At 44.5% G+C, this 20,178-nt stretch overlaps 1 protein-coding gene across 2 annotated transcripts; it reads left to right on the top strand.

The window, feature by feature from the left end:
- Window positions 1-590: 590 nt before the first annotated feature.
- On the top strand, window positions 591-17,357 carry LOC137427632 (uncharacterized). 2 transcript variants are annotated; one of them, XM_068117251.2, is made up of 6 exons: window positions 591-737; window positions 3,248-3,310; window positions 8,799-8,852; window positions 9,944-10,081; window positions 13,702-13,824; window positions 14,000-17,357. In XM_068117251.2, the coding sequence occupies exons 3-6, from the start codon at window positions 8,813-8,815 to the stop codon at window positions 15,523-15,525; spliced, it is 1,827 nt and encodes a 608-aa protein (XP_067973352.2). In that variant the 5' UTR covers window positions 591-737; window positions 3,248-3,310; window positions 8,799-8,812; the 3' UTR covers window positions 15,526-17,357. The 2 variants fall into 2 exon arrangements, with proteins under 2 accessions (XP_067973352.2, XP_067973350.2); XM_068117249.2 differs by lacking the exon at window positions 591-737 and adding an exon at window positions 1,085-1,458.
- The last annotated feature ends 2,821 nt before the right edge of the window (window positions 17,358-20,178 follow it).

The raw sequence follows: 20,178 nt of genomic DNA, 5'->3' as shown, positions 1-20,178 counted from the left end.
GGCAAGGGTACAAGACCATTATCTTGGCTATAAGAATGTAAAAGGTGGAATAAAATGGCCAATGTTTCTTTTGCTCAAAAGTGGTGATTGTGTGTGAAAAGTGGACATTGTGGCTGGCTAGTTGTGGTGATTGTGTGTGAACGAATCACCATTCTTGATATTGATTAATATTTCATTGGTAGTTATGTCATTGGTAGATATTGATTAATATGCAGGGGCGGATCCAGGGGGGGGGGGTGCGCACCCCTCCCCCTCCCCCCCTTTCGATCCAGGATGAGGGTGCAGGAGGTGCGAATCTGCTGAACTGTTGGAGCAGGGAAGAACACAAGGAACTGCAGAAACTTCCAAGAACGCACGAAATGCCGTTTCTCACGATCAAATTTTTTAAAATTTCCTGGGGGAGAACCCCCAGACCCCCACCCCTTTATCCCCCCTCCCAGCGCTATCGTTTCATGCACCAGCCCTCCCCCCCCCCCCCCCCCCCGTCTTGAAATTCCTGGATCCGCCCCTGAATTATGGTATTACCTGGCTGCCACAGTTCCAGAGAGAGACCACTATAAAAAAGACCTCTATATGGATCAAGTTTCATGGTGGTCTCCAGTGATACCCTGTGAAGGTCCCTCCCTCAATGATCTCTGGATCTGCTGTGTACAGGAGTTGAGACTTCACAGTGAACATGTGAAGACGCCGTTTGAGACCTGGGAGGGCTTCGTTCCACCTTGTGAACCCCGCAAATGGTGATGACAACCATCTTAGAAATTTAGGGAAACAAGAGGGAATTTTAGACTTTGATGTAACATTAAAAGGTGTTCGTTCAACGGTTAAGGTGGTTGGCTTGAGATTTCAAGGTCCTGAGTTCGAGTCCCTGTCGATAGGTTGAATTAACACCACTTTGGTTGACTCGCCCGATCATTCTCCTGAGGTCGGCAAAATGAGCACCAGCTTACTGGGATGAATGAACCATTAGGGTGTCCGGCGTCGGAAATCCGTCCAGCATTGTGTCCAATAGCCGTCCCTTGGAGTTTGTGTCTGTACTGTAAACGGAGCGCTATTCTTCTTCCTCTCGGTCCTCACCTTAATCTTCTTCCTCTTCTATGTGATTAACGCTTGTGTTGATTTCCGGGTTTTCCTGAGCGCATTTGTTTGTTCTGTCGCGAATCTGTTTTCATGGAATCGTTATTATCTGTCTACCGATGTTAGGAGAGCAGGCGGATCGGGATCACCGAGCGCACACTTTAGCGTGATTGTCACTTGATGTGCACTAGCATACCGTGTACTGTACTGTACTGTACTGTGCTGTTTAATAATAATAATTTAATATGAACCGAGACCGCTCAAGTGAAGACCTCAAAATACATCCCCCTGGGTCCGTTAGGGGAAACATGGTCGGTCCGGGAGGTTCTCCTGCGGAGCGCAGGTCCGGCGTTGGTGAACACGAGGATAAGGTCTCTGTACCCGGTACGTGCCGTGACCATGTTCGTTACACACCGTGCACTTCCGGGTCCCGTGCGGGGCTGTGCTGGGTGCTCGATTCCAACGGGTAATGTTACGGTACTCCGACTGGGTCCCATTGACCACGATCGATTCGTTCATATTTTTTTCTTTGTTTCTCCCAAAATATTCTGCCATGACCTGATATCACAAGCAGGAGTCACGTGGCTTCATTAGACCGTTTGCACGTTTCGCACTGAAAGTGAAACCAAGTAGAAACTCGTGAAACGCGTCCCTGATGAATAAATCACAAGAGATGTGATGTCAATCAGTTCGTCCCGCCTTCTGAAACACATATGGAGATAACAACCAACGTCACACACACATATACATACACACACACGCACATATACATACACAAACACACGTATACAAACACAAACACACACATATACATACACAAACACACATATACATACAAACACATATACACACACATACACAAACACACACATATACATACACAAACACACATATACATACACAAACACACACATATACAAACACAAACACACACATATACATACACACACACATATACATACACACACACACATATACATACACAAACACACGTATACATACACAAACACGCATATACATACACAAACACACACATATACATACACAAACACACATATACATACAAACACATATACATACACACACACACATATACATACACAAACACACACACGTATACATACACAAACATACACATATACATACACAAACACATATATACACACAAACACACACATATACATACACAAACACACACATATACATACACACACACATATACATACACAAACACACACATATACATACACAAACACACACACGTATACATACACAAACACACACATATACATACACAAACACACATATACATACAAACACATACACACACACACACACACACACACACACACACACACACACACACACACACACACACATATACATACACAAACACACACATATACATACACAAACACACACACGTGTACATACACAAACACACACATATGCATACACAAACACACACGTATACATACACACACACATATATACACACACACACACACACACACACACATATACATACACAAACACACACATATACATACACACACACATATACATACACAAACACACATATACATACACAAACACACACACGTATACATACACAAACACACACATATACATACACAAACACACACATATACATACACACACATATACATACACAAACACACACACGTATACATACACAAACACACACATATACATACACAAACACACGTATACACACACACATACACACACACTTTTTAATAAGAGCATCTCAGGATCCAAGAATCTTTTAAAGTGATTCTTCACCATTGAGTGATAAGGCTAAAACGGATATATATCAGGATATCTCAAAAACTTATGGACGGATTCAGACAACACTTGGAAGAAGGTTGCGTGTGTGACAAGGACAATCTCCGCCAATGGATAGATAGGTAGACAAATAGATTAAATCTTGCTGCGGTAAACAGCTTCTCCTTGCTTCCCACTGTGGTTAGCATACCTCAATCAACCAGTAATCAATTTCATCCAGTAATCGATTTTTTTTTTTCCTTTGACGATTTGTCCACAAAATGTACGTCTTCATTCTAATGAGACCCTGCTTCAAACTTGTTGATGCTTTCTATTCTAAAAACGCATCTTCCTGCTTGTTTCATGGACTAATATTTGTTTGCAGATTTAATTGTGAAAGTGAAGGTGGAGTCCGAGTTTGTGGATGTTTTCGCTTCACAAGTCGAAGGTTTGAGTCACAACTACATTTTTCATGCACAGTCACAGACAATGCGATAGGTGTGCGATGGTACATTTTTCTTTAATCTCGTCCTGAGTTTGTCTTGACTCATCTAGCTCGTTAAGAAACCAAATTCATTCTGCACATTGATAAAGCATGGTGTTTACAGAGATAATTGAGGTAAAACGCACATGCATTGATCAATGTAATGAAGGCATTTATCAAAACGCAATTTCAATAATGTGGATGACATTGATATTGTCGCGTCCCCTGGGTTAAGACCCCTGGGTGACGGATGACTGAAACGAGCTTTAACTCCGAGGCGTATGCCCGAACTTGGCAGCATTATTTCTGGCATTATTTCGGGGAAGGGACCGAAACCTTACCTGATCGGACGGCCGACACTGGTTTTTTTTTTTTTTTTTTTTTTTTTGTATACAAGATCGAGGCTCGTGAAAGAGCGAACATTAATCACACAGAAAGACAAACCGACAAAGAAAACATATAACATCGGGAGCGGTAGACAAGATGGGGAGAGAGGAGGAAGGACACAAACACAACATTATTTTGAGAGCAGGGACCGAGAGACATGGAGACATGGAGAGATCTGTGAGAGGGAGAGGGCATTGGGGAGGGGCATGGGAAGGGGTGGGGGGGTGGGAGAGGTATAAAACATATGGACACTGCCAGGACTTCCAGGAAAGAAGTTGGAATTTCAACAAGGTGGATCTGGGGTGAATTAGCGGGGGTAGAAAAGATCAAGGTTTTGGATGGGGGAAGATAAAAGATGGTGGTGAACAGCTGTTTTAAAGACCTGGAGGGACGAGTGGGATTGAAGGGAGTGAGGGAGTTTGTTCCAGAGGCGGGAGAAAAGAGGAATGAAAGAGTGAAGGTGAGCAGAGAGCCGAGATTTCGGCAGTTTAACCATCAGAGGGTTGCTGGCAGATCTTGTGCGACCTGTAGGAATATTTGGGGGACAGAGCACAGAGAGAGCTGGGGGTGCAAGGCCGGAGAGGAGTCGGTAGAAGACAGAAAGACCACCTACCTGCCTGCGGTGAGTGAGTGAAAGGCCCTCAGAGATAGCTTCATCGCGGGAGATTCCAATAATTCTGAAAGCTTTGGTTTCGACAGCGTGAAGCCGAGCTAGGTGTGAGGCAGGAGCACCGGCCCATAGGGGAGAACAGTATTCCATTGAGCTGCGGATGAAAGCCTTGTATGTGGTGAGGAGCTCAGGTGTGCCGAGGAAGGACTTCGCACGACGGAGGATGCCCAGTCGGCGACTGGCTTTGGAGGCCAGCTTGGAAATGTGGTTTTCCCAAGAAAGATCATGGCAGATAGTGAGACCCAAAAGCTTGAGCGACAGAACTTCTTGGAGAGGATTGTTGAGAAAGTAGATGGGAGGGTTGTCCAGTCGATCTTTTCGGAGAGACATAGTAAGAGTGTGAGATTTGTCAGGATTGAAAGACATGTTCCACTTGTTTGACCAGTCTGTGATTTTGTCCAAGTCTTCAGAGAGTGAGGAGGCTGCAGACTGCCGATCTGAGGGCAGAGGAATGGAGCGGCAGAGAGTGGAGTCATCAGCAAAGAGATAGAGAGGATTTTCCAGAGAGTCGGAGAGATCATTGATAAAGACCAGAAAAAGCACAGGGCCCAGCACACTGCCTTGGGGAACTCCAGCCTGAACAGGAAGGGGAGTTGAGAGAAATCCATTCAGGGCCACACGTTGACTACGACCAGAGAGGAAGTCCGCAAGCCATGCATGGAGATTTCCATGGATACCATAGGAGGAGAGTTTGGTGAGCAGAGCTGGGTGCCAGACCGTATCGAAGGCACGTGATATGTCGAGGGAGACAGCTCTGATTTCCTGTTTGGCATTGAGGACCTCCATCCATTGTTGAGACAGCAGAAGCAGCATGTCCAGAGTAGAGTGACCTGGTCTGAAACCAAATTGATGATCAGAGATCAAGCCGTTGGAGAAGAGGAAAGATTTCATATCCGAAGCAATGATGGATTCCATGACTTTGCTGATAATTGGGAGCAGGCTGATTGGTCTGTAGTTGCACGGATCTGTTTTTGCACCTTTTTTGTGTAAAGCGGTAATGTTTGCTGATTTCCAGGATGCTGGCAGATGACCTTGAGCAAAAGAGAGGGTGAAAAGGACAGAGAGAGGGTGAGATAGAGCAGCAGAGCAGGATTTTAGGACCCGTGGGCTGATGCCGTCTGGTCCAGTTGCAGAATCAGAGTCGAGGTTAGACAAAAACTCCTCCACCTTGTCAGGAGAGAAGGACACAGAGTCCAGGAGCAGTTGGGTTCGACTGGGAAGGGTGGGAACAGAGAGAGATGGGTTTGGGACACAAGATTTTGAGGCAAACACAGAGTTGAGGCATTCGGCTTTGTCACGTGCGATGTCAACTGTGTGGCCATTTGAGGTAAGGGAGGGGATGGAGGGGGAACAAACACCAGAAACGGATTTGACCAGATGCCACCAGGATTTGGAGGAAGGAGACAGGTTTGAGAGTTCATTCTTGAGTGTGGAGAGATAGTGCTTCCTGGCACTCCTGAGGGTAGACACACACTTGTTCCGAGCTTGGTGGAAGGAACTGAGATTGCCTTCAGTTGGATTTGCCTTCCAAGAGGCAAAGGCAAGTTGTTTCAGGGCAACTGCCTCACCACAAGATTCAGTGTACCATGGACGGGAGGAAGGGTAAGACAACTGAAGACGAGATGGGATAAATCTGTGCATGAGAGAGAGCAGTTTGCTTTGGAAGAATTCCCAGGAAGAATTGATGTCAGAGGCAGTGGAGATGGGAGACCAATCCAGACGATTGATGGCTGCTTGAAGACCGTCTCAGTCGGCCTGAGTGAAATGACAGACTCGTCGACGCTGAGGAGGCTCTCTGAGAATGGCCAGAGAGATGTCCACTTTGACAAGCACATGATCAGAAGAACCGATTGGAGCAGAAGAAGAGCAGCAGACATTAGCAGGGAAGTTTGTCATAACCAAGTCTAGAAGAGAAGATACTCCATTGGCTGAGATCCGGGTCGGGAAATTGACAGATTGTGTCAATCCCAGTGAGTCACAGAAGTCCTTTGCTGAGGTGCCATGACTGGTGAGAGAGGAACCCACACCCAACCAGCTGGCATGATGACAGTTGAAGTCACCACATATGAGGAAGAGAGAGTTGGGATGAGTGGATAGAAGTTGGTCCACGTTGTCAGACAGTGAAATGTAAATGGAGTCATCACTGTTTGGAGGACGGTACAGAACACATATGAACAAAAGGTGGGAGCGGAGAGGAAGCCGTAGCCAGAGGTACTCCTGGGGGTGAGGAGGAGAGAGGGCAGTGCAAGGAGAGTGAGGAAGAGAGTTTTTGATAAAGATAGACACCCCACCACCAGGACGAGGCTCAGGTCTATCATACCGGAGGAGGGAGTAACCAGGAAGATATATTAAGGAATCAGAGACGTCTTGAAGGAAGAAAGTCTCTGTTAAGCAGATCAAGTCTGGATTGTCAGAAGCAACCTGTATGGAGAGATCAGTCAGGTTTGAGCGAAGGCCCCGGATGTTTGAGGTCCATACCGTTAATGAAGAGAGAGGGGGAGCATCGGGTACAGGACAGGGGAGGGGAGGAGTAGGGTAAGATGAAGGATGAGAGGGGGAGGTAGGGAGAGCAGTTGATAGTGTGTCAGAGATTACAGAAGAGTTCCAAGAAAGGGAAGGATGAGGAGGATGAAAGGTTTGATGGTGAAGGGATGAGGCACAGTGAGGGGTTGTTTGAGGGGGGGCAGAGGAAAGTAGAAGGTTGGGGGGGGGGGTGGAGGTATGAGATAGAAGGGAGACGAAGTGGGGAGGAGGCAGCTTTGAGGAGGAGGGGGGAGGAGGGAGAATTGGAGAGGAATGGTATGGGGGGAGATTTGAATGGGAGGGGTTGGGGGGGAGTTTTGAAGGGGAGGAGTGAGGGGGGAGTTTAGGAGGGGAGGGGCAAGGGGGGAGTTTAGGAGTGGAGGGGCAAGGGGGGAGTTTAGGAGTGGAGGGGCAAGGGGGGAGTTTAGGAGTGGAGGGGCAAGGGGGGAGTTTAGGAGTGTAGGTGCAAGGGGGGGGATTTGGAGGGGAGGGGCAAGAGGGGAGTTTCGAAAGTGGATGATTTATGAAAGACGAACATTGATAACAAATTGGGTTTGTTGTGATTTTCAAGTTAGCAATCCGATTCAGAACGATGGAGGAGGGGTGGAATGAATGTGAATTTAGACCATGTAGTGAGGGAGACGTATAAGAGATTGAATTTCTTTTTTTTGACATGGAATGAGATGGAGAGGAATTTGAAAAAAGCCTTTTAAATAGGAAGAAAAACAGCGTGTTGTAATATACCACTGAATAAAACACTGAAAGGAAAGTTTGTGGGTTAATCCGAACCCACAAAGAAAGAAACGAAACAAGACAATAAATTGAAAGTCAACAAATAATGATTTCATGAAAATAATGCAAGCAATTAAAATGATTGTGAGGTAGAAACTATTCCCTAATTTGAGACGTCTCCACTCAGACTCTTATGTGGAGACGTCATAAATAGACTCAGACTATTTATGTGGAGACTCAGACAAGGGAAAAAGGAAAGTAAAAAAAATTAATGATGTTTCGTTTCAAGCCGGCCAGCACTTAACTTTGCATTCCCAAATGGCTGGTAGGGCTTGCTGGTCGTCAAACCAGAGTCACCGCGCGGGAAGCGCATCAGACGGTGCGCAATCGCGCCCGTAGCCAGCCGCCGGCGTGAGACAAGCAGGTAGGATCCTTCTTTGTTTCGCTCGTAACCTTCTCCGTCTCCGAAGAGCACCACCGTCAACCAACACTCCATCCTCCAACGTTGTAAAAGTTTCCAAGCCCTGACACATCTCCTCACCAGTGCACCTGAGACAATATGCGACACCGCCTTTCACGCGAGCCAGAACAAGCCGGAGACGGCTTCTTCTTGCTGTCCTAGCTCTCGAATATCCGACGATGGCTTTACTCTCTACCAATCGCTTGAGCCTTGCCCATCACCCCCATCGCACCTCCACCAATCACGAAGGTCGAGGCGTGGCCTCCTCGTCACGAGTCGTCGGGGGGAGGGAAGGGGCGAAGTATAATCTCTGTTCAGGAATGTTCAGATGACGTCTGGGTTTACTTGCCGATCAGCAAATGCTGTTTCTGTCGACCCTGGTGGCGTGGTTGGCTGAGTTTTATAAGAGCATTAGGGAAAAATCACAGGGAGGCAATACACACTGTGGATTATTAACCATAAGCCCTATAATTAATTAGCACAAAACCACCCTCCTTATTGTGACATGCAAACACTTAACCTGAAAATTTACCCTGCTTATGTAGATTGAGATGGCTTCTTCTTCTTTGCATCACACGGTCCATACTAAAACTAACACATTCCTGACTTTCCTTAGGTATTTCTTCACTTACCCCCACAAACGTAACAATATGTAACAAGATGCCTTTTTGTTGATACAGGTATTGATCGGACGATGAAGGTGGATCCGGAACTCGTGGATTCCCCAATGAAAGGTAACTTACAATTTTGGTGATGTTTTGATTTGTAAATTGTAAAATTTGACCAAACTGTAAAAAAATTAGTAAATTGTAAAGTTTGTCGATTTGTAATTTTTTTAAAATCGTTTGTGCTGACAGGATAGCCTAGAAGTATGCATACTCCCCTCTAAGCTGTCTAGCCTGGTTTTGAATCCCAACACAGCTATAAACTGGCATCCTGGGGTTTCACAGTCAGGGTGATTCATCAATGTGTGTACCAGTTCCTGACTTTATTGCAGTTAGGGTTAGGGTTAGGGTTGTTAGGTTTCACAGTGAGGGGGATTCATCATGTGTGTGCCCTCCCTCAAATGGACGTGAAACTATGTGTCCCTTCTGTTGGTGTATGTTAAAAATCCCACGGTGTTTTTCAGAAAGAGTAGCGGAGCTCTGCTTCTGCGCCCGCTGGGGAAGCTTCGAGCTCTTTCATATTCCCCCCACCCCTAATATAAATTCCCGACTTTGCCAGTGTCTGTGGGTCACGAGCATTGACCTTTGACCCCGAGCGCCACAAACCCTAGCTATGCCGCTGACTACACGACATTTAGTCTTTGAGGTTGATTTATTACGTACAGGGAATTAATCTTCTGAACGCACGATATACTCCTATCACTGATTGCAGTTTTTCATTCTCCTCGACAATGAAGTATCGCTCTGTTGTTCGTTGAACCATGGGTTTACCTGCAATAAATTTTTTAAATTATTTTTCTCAAATCGGGTACATTTTTTGGACCTACACATTTTTTGTTTATGTGATACATGCAGAAACTCCTCTGACAGCATGGTGCAGAGGTTGTACACCTACATTTGACCTGTCTAATCTGGTTTAGATTCCTGGTTAGACTATATACTGTCTGATGTATCACAGGTAGGATGTATCATCACAAAGTGCAGGTAGTTTCAGGGTGGAACATTGTCTTTTCTTTGGTTGTTGTTGGCTGTGTGGTTCTACATCTGCTTGTATTGTATGAGGGGTTTGACCATGATGTATTTCAACATTTCTGGACTTTTTGGATGTCCTTCTTGGTGTCTTTCTTTTCTGCAATGGACTGATGTCACATTGCTCGCAGGTAAAGGTCATCGAGTGAAGAAAGAATGTTTCCAAAGTGACATTTTTGAGACTTCCCAGGAGGTTTTGAGCAGTGTAAAGGAAGAACCGCGTGATTCGCCCAATGAGGAGGCGAGCGATGCTGCTCTGATGCAAGAAGGTAAGGTGACGTCATGCTGGGTACTCACGGCGTTGCATTATATGCTCACAATGAAACACCTCATCTAAACTCTGGCACAACGACACATCCATTTTGAGTATTCATGATTATGTAACGAGTACAATCACCGAATCACGATGCAATGGACATTTGTGGTGCTCCTTTTTTGTGGCATTTGATTAGCATTTAACAGACACATAAAGATGAAATTTGTAAAAATGCTTTACTTCATAAATCGTTTCCATACGTTACTTGGCTCTGTTCCATTTTTACCTTTGTCACCTGACGTGGGCGGAGGTTATGTTTTCAACCCTTTCTGATTGTCTGCCTGTGAACAGGATATCTCAAAAAGTTGTAGACGGATTCGGACGAAATTTGGTGGACCGGTTGTGTCTTTGACAAGGATGAATCGATTTGATTTTAGTGAACATTCTACTCTGGATCCGGATCAGAGAATTTTTGAAAGTGATTTTTGACCATTGAGTGATAGGGATATAAACTGATATATAGCATGATATCTAAAAAAGTTATGGACGGATTCAGACTTTCAGTGCGAATCGGGAGAGAAGGGCCTTGGTAAGAGAGGTGACGAAGAACCCGATGGTCACTCTGGCTGAGCTCCAGAGATCTTGTGTGGAGATGGGAGAAACTTCCAGAAGGACAACACTCCACCGATCTGGGCTTTATGGCAGAGTGGCCAGACGGAAACCAAACAGTTCAATCTTGGTTTCATCAGACCACAGAATCTTGTTTCTCATAGTCTGAGAGTCCTTCAGGTGAATTTTTTGCAAACTCCAAGTGGGCTTTCATGTGTCTCACTGAGGAGAGGCTTCTGTCTGGTCACTATGCCATTAAGCCCAGATTGGTGGAGTGTTGCAGTGATGGTTGTCCTTCTGGAAGTTTCTCCCATCTCCACACAGGATCTCTGGAGCTCAGCCAGAGTGACCATCGGGTTCTTGGTCACCTCTCTTACCAAGGCCCTTCTCCCCCGATTGCTCAGATTGGCCAGGCGGCCAGCTCTAGGAAGAGTCCTGGTTGTTCCAAACTTCTTCCATTTAAGAATTATGGAGGCCACTGTGCTCTTGGGAACCTTCAATGCAGCAGAGATTTTTTTGTAGGCTTCCCCAGATCTGTGCCTCGACACAATCCTGTCTCTGAGCTCTGCAGGCAGTTCCGTCGACCTCATGGCTTGGTTTTTGCTCTGATATGCATTGTCAGCTGTGAGACCTTTTATAGACAGGTGTGTGCCTTTCCAAATCATGTCCAATCAATGGAATTTACCACAGGTGGACTCCAATCAAGGTGTAGAAACATCTCAAAGATGATCAAGAGAAATGGGAGGGACCTGAGCTAAATTTCAAGTGTCAGCAAAGGGTGTGAATACTTATGTAAATGTGATATTTCAGTTTTTTCTTATTAATAAATTTGGAATACTTTCTAAAATCCTGTTTTCTCTTTGTCATTATGGGGTATTGAGTGCAGATTGATGAGGGAAAAGATTGATGAGTGCAAATCCCCATCTTGTCTTCCGCTCCCTCTTTTTGTGTGTTTTGTTTGTCTGGTTGATTTGTTTGTGAAATAAATGTTAGCTCTTTCACGAGCCTCGATTCAGTATACAAAAAAAAAAAAAATACAGTTATATCACAAATATAAAGACAATGGTTTTCAATTACCTTTGCTTGTTGCTTTTCTATAATCCTGAGCACTATTTTGAGGCCTTTATTGGATTCATTGACCCAGAAAACATAGGATTAGCATATTTAATTAAGTCTCTAGGTTGAATAGAAGCCGAGATCGCGCAAAATATGTATTTTATGGTGGCCATTTTCAAAATCCAAAATGGCGGCCATGCAGGTGTCTGTGCAAATGCCAACATTGATTTTCAGATTCTCCATGCTCTGAAGATTCCAAAAATGTACAGGTTTGCTAATCCCAAAATTTTGAAAGAAATTATATTTGTTAACATAGTGAACCTGACTATCTTCATCACTGTCCTGAGTGTCATTTTCGCAAAGGTGTCTACACAAATGTAAACATTAATTTTTGGATTCCTCATGCTCTGAATATTCCAAAAATGTATAGTTTTGCTAATCTACCAAAATTTTGAAAGAAATTATATTTGTTAACATAGTGAACCTGACTATCTTCATCACTGTCCTGAGTGTCATTTTCGCAAAGGTGTCTACACAAATGTAAACATTAATTTTTGGATTCCTCATGCTCTGAATATTCCAAAAATGTATAGTTTTGCTAATCTACCAAAATTTTGAACGAAATTATATTTGTTAACATAGTGAACCTGACTTTGTCATTATGGGGTATTGAGTGTAGATTGATGAGGGAAAAAATGAATTTAAACGATTTCAGCATAAGACTGCAACATAACAAAATGTGAAAAAAGTGAAGGGGTCTGAATACTTTCTGAATGCACTGTGTGTCCCATTTAAACCAAAATAGGCAGTTGTGAGAAAATGGATGCAGTTTCTATATCGTTTTGCAGGATGTTAATGTTCCTCTGAATTATGTTCTGGATTTGGAGATTACTGGGATGGCAAACCAAAGCCAATGGGATGCACATTTCAGTTATGATTAGGTAAGAAATAAAATACCTACGACGACAATTTTTTTAATGTCAGCTCAGTATTAACAAAAACTTGCTAACAGCTGGTGCTGTAAGAAACATATATTTTTAAATAGAACGGCACCCGATAGATCGCATAATTCTGCCACGCTTAACAGTTTTCTTTTGTATACCAAGTCTAGGCTCGTGCAAGAGCTAACACAAAGAACATGTAACAAAAGGAGCGGGAGACAAGAGGGGGAGAAAGGGAAGCACAACACTAGTGGAGAACAGGGACATCAGGAGATCTGTGGAAGGGAGAGGGCTGGGGCGGGGTATACGGGATAGACAAGATGGACACTACTAGGACTTTCAGGAAAGAAAGCGGAATTTTGAAAAAGGTGGATTTGGGGTGTTTTAACGGGGGTAGAAAAGATCAAGGGTTTGGATGGGGGAAGATAAGAGATGGTGGTGAACAGCTGTTTTAAAGACCTGGAGGGAGGAGTGGGATTGAAGAGAGTGAGGGATTTTGTTCCAGAGGCGGGAGAAAAGAGGAATGAAGGAGTGAAGGTGAGCAGAGAGTCTTGATTTTGGCAGTTTAACCATAAGAGGGTTGCAGGCAGATCTTGTGCGACCTGTAGGAATATTTGGGGGACAGAGCCCAGAGAGAGCTGGGGGAGCAAGGCCGGAGAGGAGTCGGTAGAAGACGGAAAGGCTGTCCACATTTACGTTTTGTATCCCACTGATGGGCCAGACCTGGATCCGGATGTTAAACAAAATGAAATCAACTTTTTCTTCTCACCTACCCAACTCATCCAACAGGTTTTGTCATAATCCATTCACAAGATTTTGAAGTATCATGCTCTATGTCGGTTTTGGTCCCATCTCAATGGTGAAGAATCACTTAAAACCTTATCGGCATACACAATATTGTCATTTTGAGAAAACGAGTCAGTAGGTGTTGTATACTGGGCAGTCAGCAACTTAAGAGATATTCAGCAAAATATTTTGAGCAACAGGTGATTCTCGTCACATTTTCATGTATCCTCGACTGATGCAGGCCTTTGCTATTGTGACCTTGAGCTGTCACCATCGCTGAAGCTCACAATTAATGAATCCAGACCAGACGAGCAACCAGATGATGTATGCACATTACCAGCTTCATCCAAAAAGGAGTCAACAGGTGAGTTCAACAGCAGAATTACCTTTTAGGAATGCTAGTTCATGTATTAACGGTGACTACTAGATGATGTAAAAATTGATCAATTACAAGTAATGCATCATGCAAAGAACATGTTCCTTTGAATTGTTGGAGTAATTTAATTATGGCAGGTAGTGATCACAAGTGTCTTTTCCAGATACCCCTCCTGGTGGTCTAACCTGCCTAGTACACGGAGTCGACACGTCGGCTGCTACAATGCCCATGAAAGACAACATATGGGCAATGATACAACAAGCTGCGTCCAACCGAAAGTTGCAAAGGTCATTTGCGAAGTCCAAGTATCACCGAATAATTTGCTCGTTGCCTCCGACGTATGGAAACACGCACGGGTATCATGTCGCGTGTTACAAAAACTTTACTGCTGTATCAAAGCACAAACAAGAGCCATGTAAAGAGCGAAGTAAGTACTTGCAGTTATCATCACCAGTTCAGACTGCTAATACCTCGGGAATCTTCCCTCAAGTCTGTCTCTTCTGTGGTCAGAGGCAATTATCCCGTGGACGTCACAGCAAGGAGTCCCTGGGATCATGCGAGACGCTCGAAGCCGAGAACTCCATAAGGAAAGCTGCAACGGCACTTGAAGATAATAGACTTTTGTCCAAAATAACAGGTGTACAGCTAGTTGCTAAAGAGGTGAAATATCATCCATCGTGTAAAAGTAAGTATCTGAAATCGGCCAATAGGTGGACAAAAACCACTATTCAGGACGAATCAGGTGCTAGTTCAGAAGCACTCAAAGCTATCATATTGTACGTTCAAGAGAGTGTCATAGAGGGATGTCGACCAGAACTGCTTACGTCTATTTACTTCAGGTATCAGGAGCTTTCGAACGACTCTGGTGAAACCCCCATTATGACGGCGCAGTTGCTTGGCAACATCCTCGTTAAGGAATTCAGTGGTCGCATTAAATTTGACACGCCAACAAGTAAAAAGGCAGGCGTAGTCGTGTACAGTGCTGAGACAGCAGAAGAACCTGTACGCATCGCATTCGACTTGAAGTCGACACCCGAAGGAGCCATCACGCAGACAGCGTTGCTCCTAAGAAAGGCCTTGAAAGGGGTGCAGAAAACCAAATTGCCTGATCCGCTGTCCGCAAATGGTCTTATAAGAGGAGAAGCTGTGCCACCTGATTTGGTTACTACATTCTTTAAAGTTCTATACGGCGGACCTAATCTGTCCAATCACAGCCTGGAAGTGAAACGGCATGCTGACTCCAGCAGTCAAGATGCATTGTTCATCGTCCGCAAAGGACAGGTGAAGCCACAGAAACACCTTGCACTCGGAATGTCTATTAAATCTCTCACCGGTAGCAGAAAATTGCTCGCTGTCCTCAACAGGTTTGGTCATTCGATCAATTATCACTGTGCGGAGGAACTCGAGACAGAGATTGCTCAGTCTCAGCACGAGTCGAGCAGTGTTTGCCTCGAAGGGACCAAACCAAATCTGCCCACTGGTCTTGCATTTGATAATTATGACGAATTGGCATGTACCCTCTCAGGAGCCGACACACTCCATTATAATACGGGTATCTCGTATCAAGTTGAGAGCACATCGGAGGCGATAGGTGAACAGGAAACTCCTGCGCCAATTATTCAGAGTCCTAACGTGGTAAATAGCAGGAAAAGAAAGCTGGATGCTCTAGAAACACCTGTAGTACCCTAAATAAAACGGTCGAGTATATCCAGCTTTGATTACGCTGCGACTGACTTATGCAACCGAAATATGCTCAGGCAACAAACACCAACTACGTCTGGTGATGATAATGTGTACAATGGTCCGCAAAAGTATTCACCCCTCCCCTCTCCAAAGTTTTCCCATTTTTATGCCACCTTAGCTTATTTCATGATGCTTTCAAATCAAACTTAATGTATAGAGTCTTCACAAACTACTCCAAAATTATAAAGCTAAAAAATGTAGATAAAATGTGAATAAGTGAGATTAACAGAGAAAATCAGATGATTCTCAGTTACATAAGTATTCAAACCCTTTGCCTAATTAACCCTAAATCACTTCAGGAGAATATTATTTGTTTGAAAAGTTACAAAATAAGTGTAATAGGTTCACCTGTATGTAATCAGTGGTTTAACTTAAAAATTAAGCTTCCCCACTTATCTAGGGAGCTTTAAGGTGCAACTCACTTGGTCAACCAACAAGGCAAACATGAGGGCCAAGGAGCTTTTCAAAGAAGTCAGACATAAAATGGTGGAGAAGCACCGTTCAGGAGAGGGTTATAAGAAGATTTCAAAGTCACTCAGTATCCCTTTGAGTACGGTGAAATCCATCATTAAGAAGTGGAAGACATATCATACCACCCAGACACTACCCAGATGAGGTCGCCCATCCAAACTCAGCAGCTGGGCAAGCAGGAAACTGGTTCGGGATGTCACTGTAAAGAGACACAAAAAGACACATCTAAAAGCTCGTTTATAATTTGCGAAAAAGCATCTTAATGCTACTGCAGGCATGTAGAGAAAGCTTTTGTGATCAGACGAGACAAAAATTTAACTTTTTGGTCTAAATTCAAATCGTTACGTTTGGCGCAAGTCCAACACTGCACATCACCCAGTCAACACCATCCCTACTGTCATGAATGTTGGTGGCAGCATCATGTTATGGGGCTGCTTTTCATCAGCAGGGTCTGGCAAACTTGTCAGGATATATGGGACAATGGACGGTGCAAAGTACAGGAGAATCCTTGATGAAAACCTGTTTGAGTCAGCCATGAATCTGAAACGGGGTAGGAGATTCACATTTCAGCAGAACAACGATCCGAAGCACAAAGCTGAAGACACACTGGAGTGGTTGAATACGAAGAAAATAAATGTTATTGAGTGGCCCAGTCAAAGTCCTGACTTTAACCCAATTGAACATTTATGATGAGACTTCATGACTACAGTCCATTGACGATCCCCCATCAGATTTGGCAGAACGAGCGCAATTTTCACGTGAAGAATGGGTAAAGATTTCACCACCTCACTGAGAAAACCTGGTACAGACCAACTCAAAGATACTCATAGCAGTAATTACTGCAAAAGGTGCTTTCACCAAGTACTGGCCGAATGGGCTGAATACTTTTGCAACCAGTGAATTTTGATTTATACGTGCTTTTTGCAGGTACATGTAAGCTCCTTCAACGATAACATTGCTTAATTTGATCTGTTTGATCAATTATGAATAAAAAAGTTAATTTGGGAAAATTGTTTCTGCATAATTCATCGAAATGTGGCGTTATTGGTTGGGGTGAATACTTTTGCAGGCCACTGCACATCGTCTGGTTCCATGGTCGGCACGGATTTACACATTGTGGGATCAAGTCCCAATGGAGGACGCCACGGTGATTGCACCTCAATGTCACAATGGGAAGAACCTGCAACATTCAGGATACATATGAAATGCAATAATCATCAACCATTCCTTAACCAACTTGGTTCTAATCTGATTCATGTTGCCAATAAATTGTTCTGTGAAATAAAATGAGGTTTTGCTAACCTGGATTACTCGAATGGTCCATTTTCAAATTCGACGGAAATGACTAAATGCGTAATGTCGCTTCTTTGTTTCATGTTGAGCTGAATGAGTATCAAATGTTTGTGCACGCTGGTCTCCCGAGTGGTACCTATGCTCAAGCATTCATAGTGTAGTTCCCAAGTTTCCTTTATCTGCACTGGAAGGTGTTATCCATCATCATTGTTTGTGTTGTTGTTGTTTAGGCCCAGACTGTTTTCACGAACAAGCCGCGGCAAGGATACAGTCAATCGATCTCCAAGGAGCGACGCAGAGACCCCCCACATTCAAGATGGCGTACCCCCACCTTCACAAAACCAGGGCCATGACAAAGTTAGAGAGAGAAGAGACAAGAGGGCAAGGGCCTATCCATGGGGACCAATCAGTACTCTGACTTTGACCGAGCTGCCCTGACAAATACAGGCAGCAGGCAAGAATGGGGAAAGATTTGGCTCCCGACTTGCGTTGGGGAGTACAATCACCGAAGATGGTTCCCCGTTCCAGTTTCCAACAAGTAAATGCTTTTCACAATAATCACTGAGTTTTTTCACAAAAATCGCAGTTCAAAAGTCACTCAGTTCGACCCTCTTCACACTCACACAAAAACGCTCCGCAACTTCCACACTCGGACCTCCTCAACTCCCATGCTCAAACCTCCTCGACCCCCACACTCAGACCTCCTTGACTCCCATGCTTGAGATCCACCCTTTTGAAAACTTCCAAGCCTCACACTCTCAGTCCACCAACTCCTTGCCATGCAGGGTCGACTCAAAAAGGACAACCGAGGTGAGCCCACAAGCACAAGGACTAAACGTAGCCCAAACCACTGATCCACCCACTATATCACGGGCTGAAGCAAGTCAACAGACACAAATGTCCGTCCGTCCGTTCGAAGGTACCGCAAAAACGGCTCAACCGATCGCAACGATATTTTGGGTGGGTAATCCTGGGACCTCCTGGAGTAAAATAGGCTTTATTGTTTTTCCAAGTTTTCCAATTTTTCCAAACACGATGGAATAATATTTGCCGATATGAACAGTGATGTGGCTTTTGTAGAGATTATACGTACCAGGAGAGAGTAGATCGACTCCTGACGAACTCTTCCTATATAAACGTGCAGCTCCGAAGTAACAAGGCAGCGTGTGCAAAGTGACTGAGAAACAGGTGTAGCAGCCGCTTCCGTGTTACAGATTCGGCGCGCACTCTTCACACATAAACGTGCGACTGAGAAAGACGTGTAGCGGCCGCTTCCGTTTTGCAGAATTCAATCTTTTTTCAAAATTGGCATCATGTACTGTTTAGATTTTTATGATTTGCGTGTGATATGATTTAACAGATGTTTATATGAATCATTTTAAATAAAAGAGCCTTCAATTTATGATATTTTGCCTTGTCATTCGGGCCTCCAAATTGAAGCCCCGCCCATAGGGCGGGTACCGTTGCTGGTACACACAATGGGAAAAATAACTGAAAATAAATATGTGTAGTTTGTGGCACTTAGCTCAAATCACCTCTTGAATCTCGTCAGGAATCGTCAAAACCCCATCGCGTCCTTGGCAGGAAAATGCGCTCGTTGGCGCGAACTAGGCCTCGCCGTGCGTCCGCTCACTCCTGGCTTCGTCGAGAGTGTAGTGAGCAGGCTGCGCCCGTCCACTCATCGTTCTTGCGCGGGATACCGCAGTTCTCGGTCCACAGTTCCTTCCTCCTCCTCACAATCACGATGAAGATGTCGGAACACAACCGTTTGTGATGAATCTTCCTTGTGCAAGAGCAATAGCGACCATTCGCTATGGGATCCAGAACAAGAAGAAGAAATGTCCGCCATTCTAATTATTTTGTACTTGAGGCTCTGACATAATCTCACAACGTCTCCGTGTCCGCTCCTATCAGCGAGTTCCATATTACCAGTCCTTGTGCCAATCAAATCCCGGACCAATCACTGCTCTTTGGGGCATGGCCTCCCGGGTCTGCCTGTTTGTTGTGGCGATGTGATGGCTGGCAGTACCAGCGGTATTGTTCGATGCCTGGTTTCCGGTTGGTTTTTATTCTAGGGTGGTAAATGCACGATTTCCTGGCTAGGTGTGTGTGCTGCATGTGCCATAAGGAACAGAGGAAAAATAACAGAGGCCATTACATACAGGGGATTAATTACCCACAATCCCTAACTAATTAACATAACCCCATCCCTCATGATGGGAATGAAGACACGAGCTTGCACGACATACGGTCTACAGGATCCCTACTTATGATACATGAGGGTTTTCCTCTTCTTCACGACAGTCGGAGCACACTACCTATGCAATTCTACCTGGACTAAGGTATTGCCTACCCCCCCACAAACGGAACAATATCTACATATCTGGGCAGTGTCTGTGTTGTCACTGAACTACTCCCTCAAACTTTTATTTCCATGGTTGTGAAGTGTTTTTAATTACACGGCGGTGAGGTGTTTTGAATCACGTGGTGGTGAGGTGTTTTGAATTACGTGGTGGTGAGGTGTTTTGAATTACGTGGTGGTGAGGTATTTTGAATTACGTGGTGGTGTGTTTTGAATTACGTGGTGGTGAGGTGTTTTGAATTACATGGTGGTGAGGTGGTTTTGAATTACATGGTGGTGAGGTGTTTTGAATTACGTGGTGGTGAGGTTGATTTGAATCACGTGGTGGTGTGTTTTGAATCATGTGGTGGTGAGGTGTTTTGCACCACGTGGTGCTGAGGTGTTTTGAATTACGTGGTGGTGGGGTGTTTTGAATTACGTGGTGCTGAGGTGTTTTGAATCATGTGGTGGTGAGGTGTTTTGAATTACGTGGT

This window comes from Myxine glutinosa, chromosome 5 (assembly GCF_964187855.1).
Source record: "Myxine glutinosa chromosome 5, kmMyxGlut1.1, whole genome shotgun sequence".
NCBI classification, from domain to species: Eukaryota; Metazoa; Chordata; class Myxini; order Myxiniformes; family Myxinidae; genus Myxine; species Myxine glutinosa.
The sequence above is the reverse complement of the archived record's forward strand: the minus strand, read 5'-3'. Positions and strand labels throughout refer to the sequence as shown.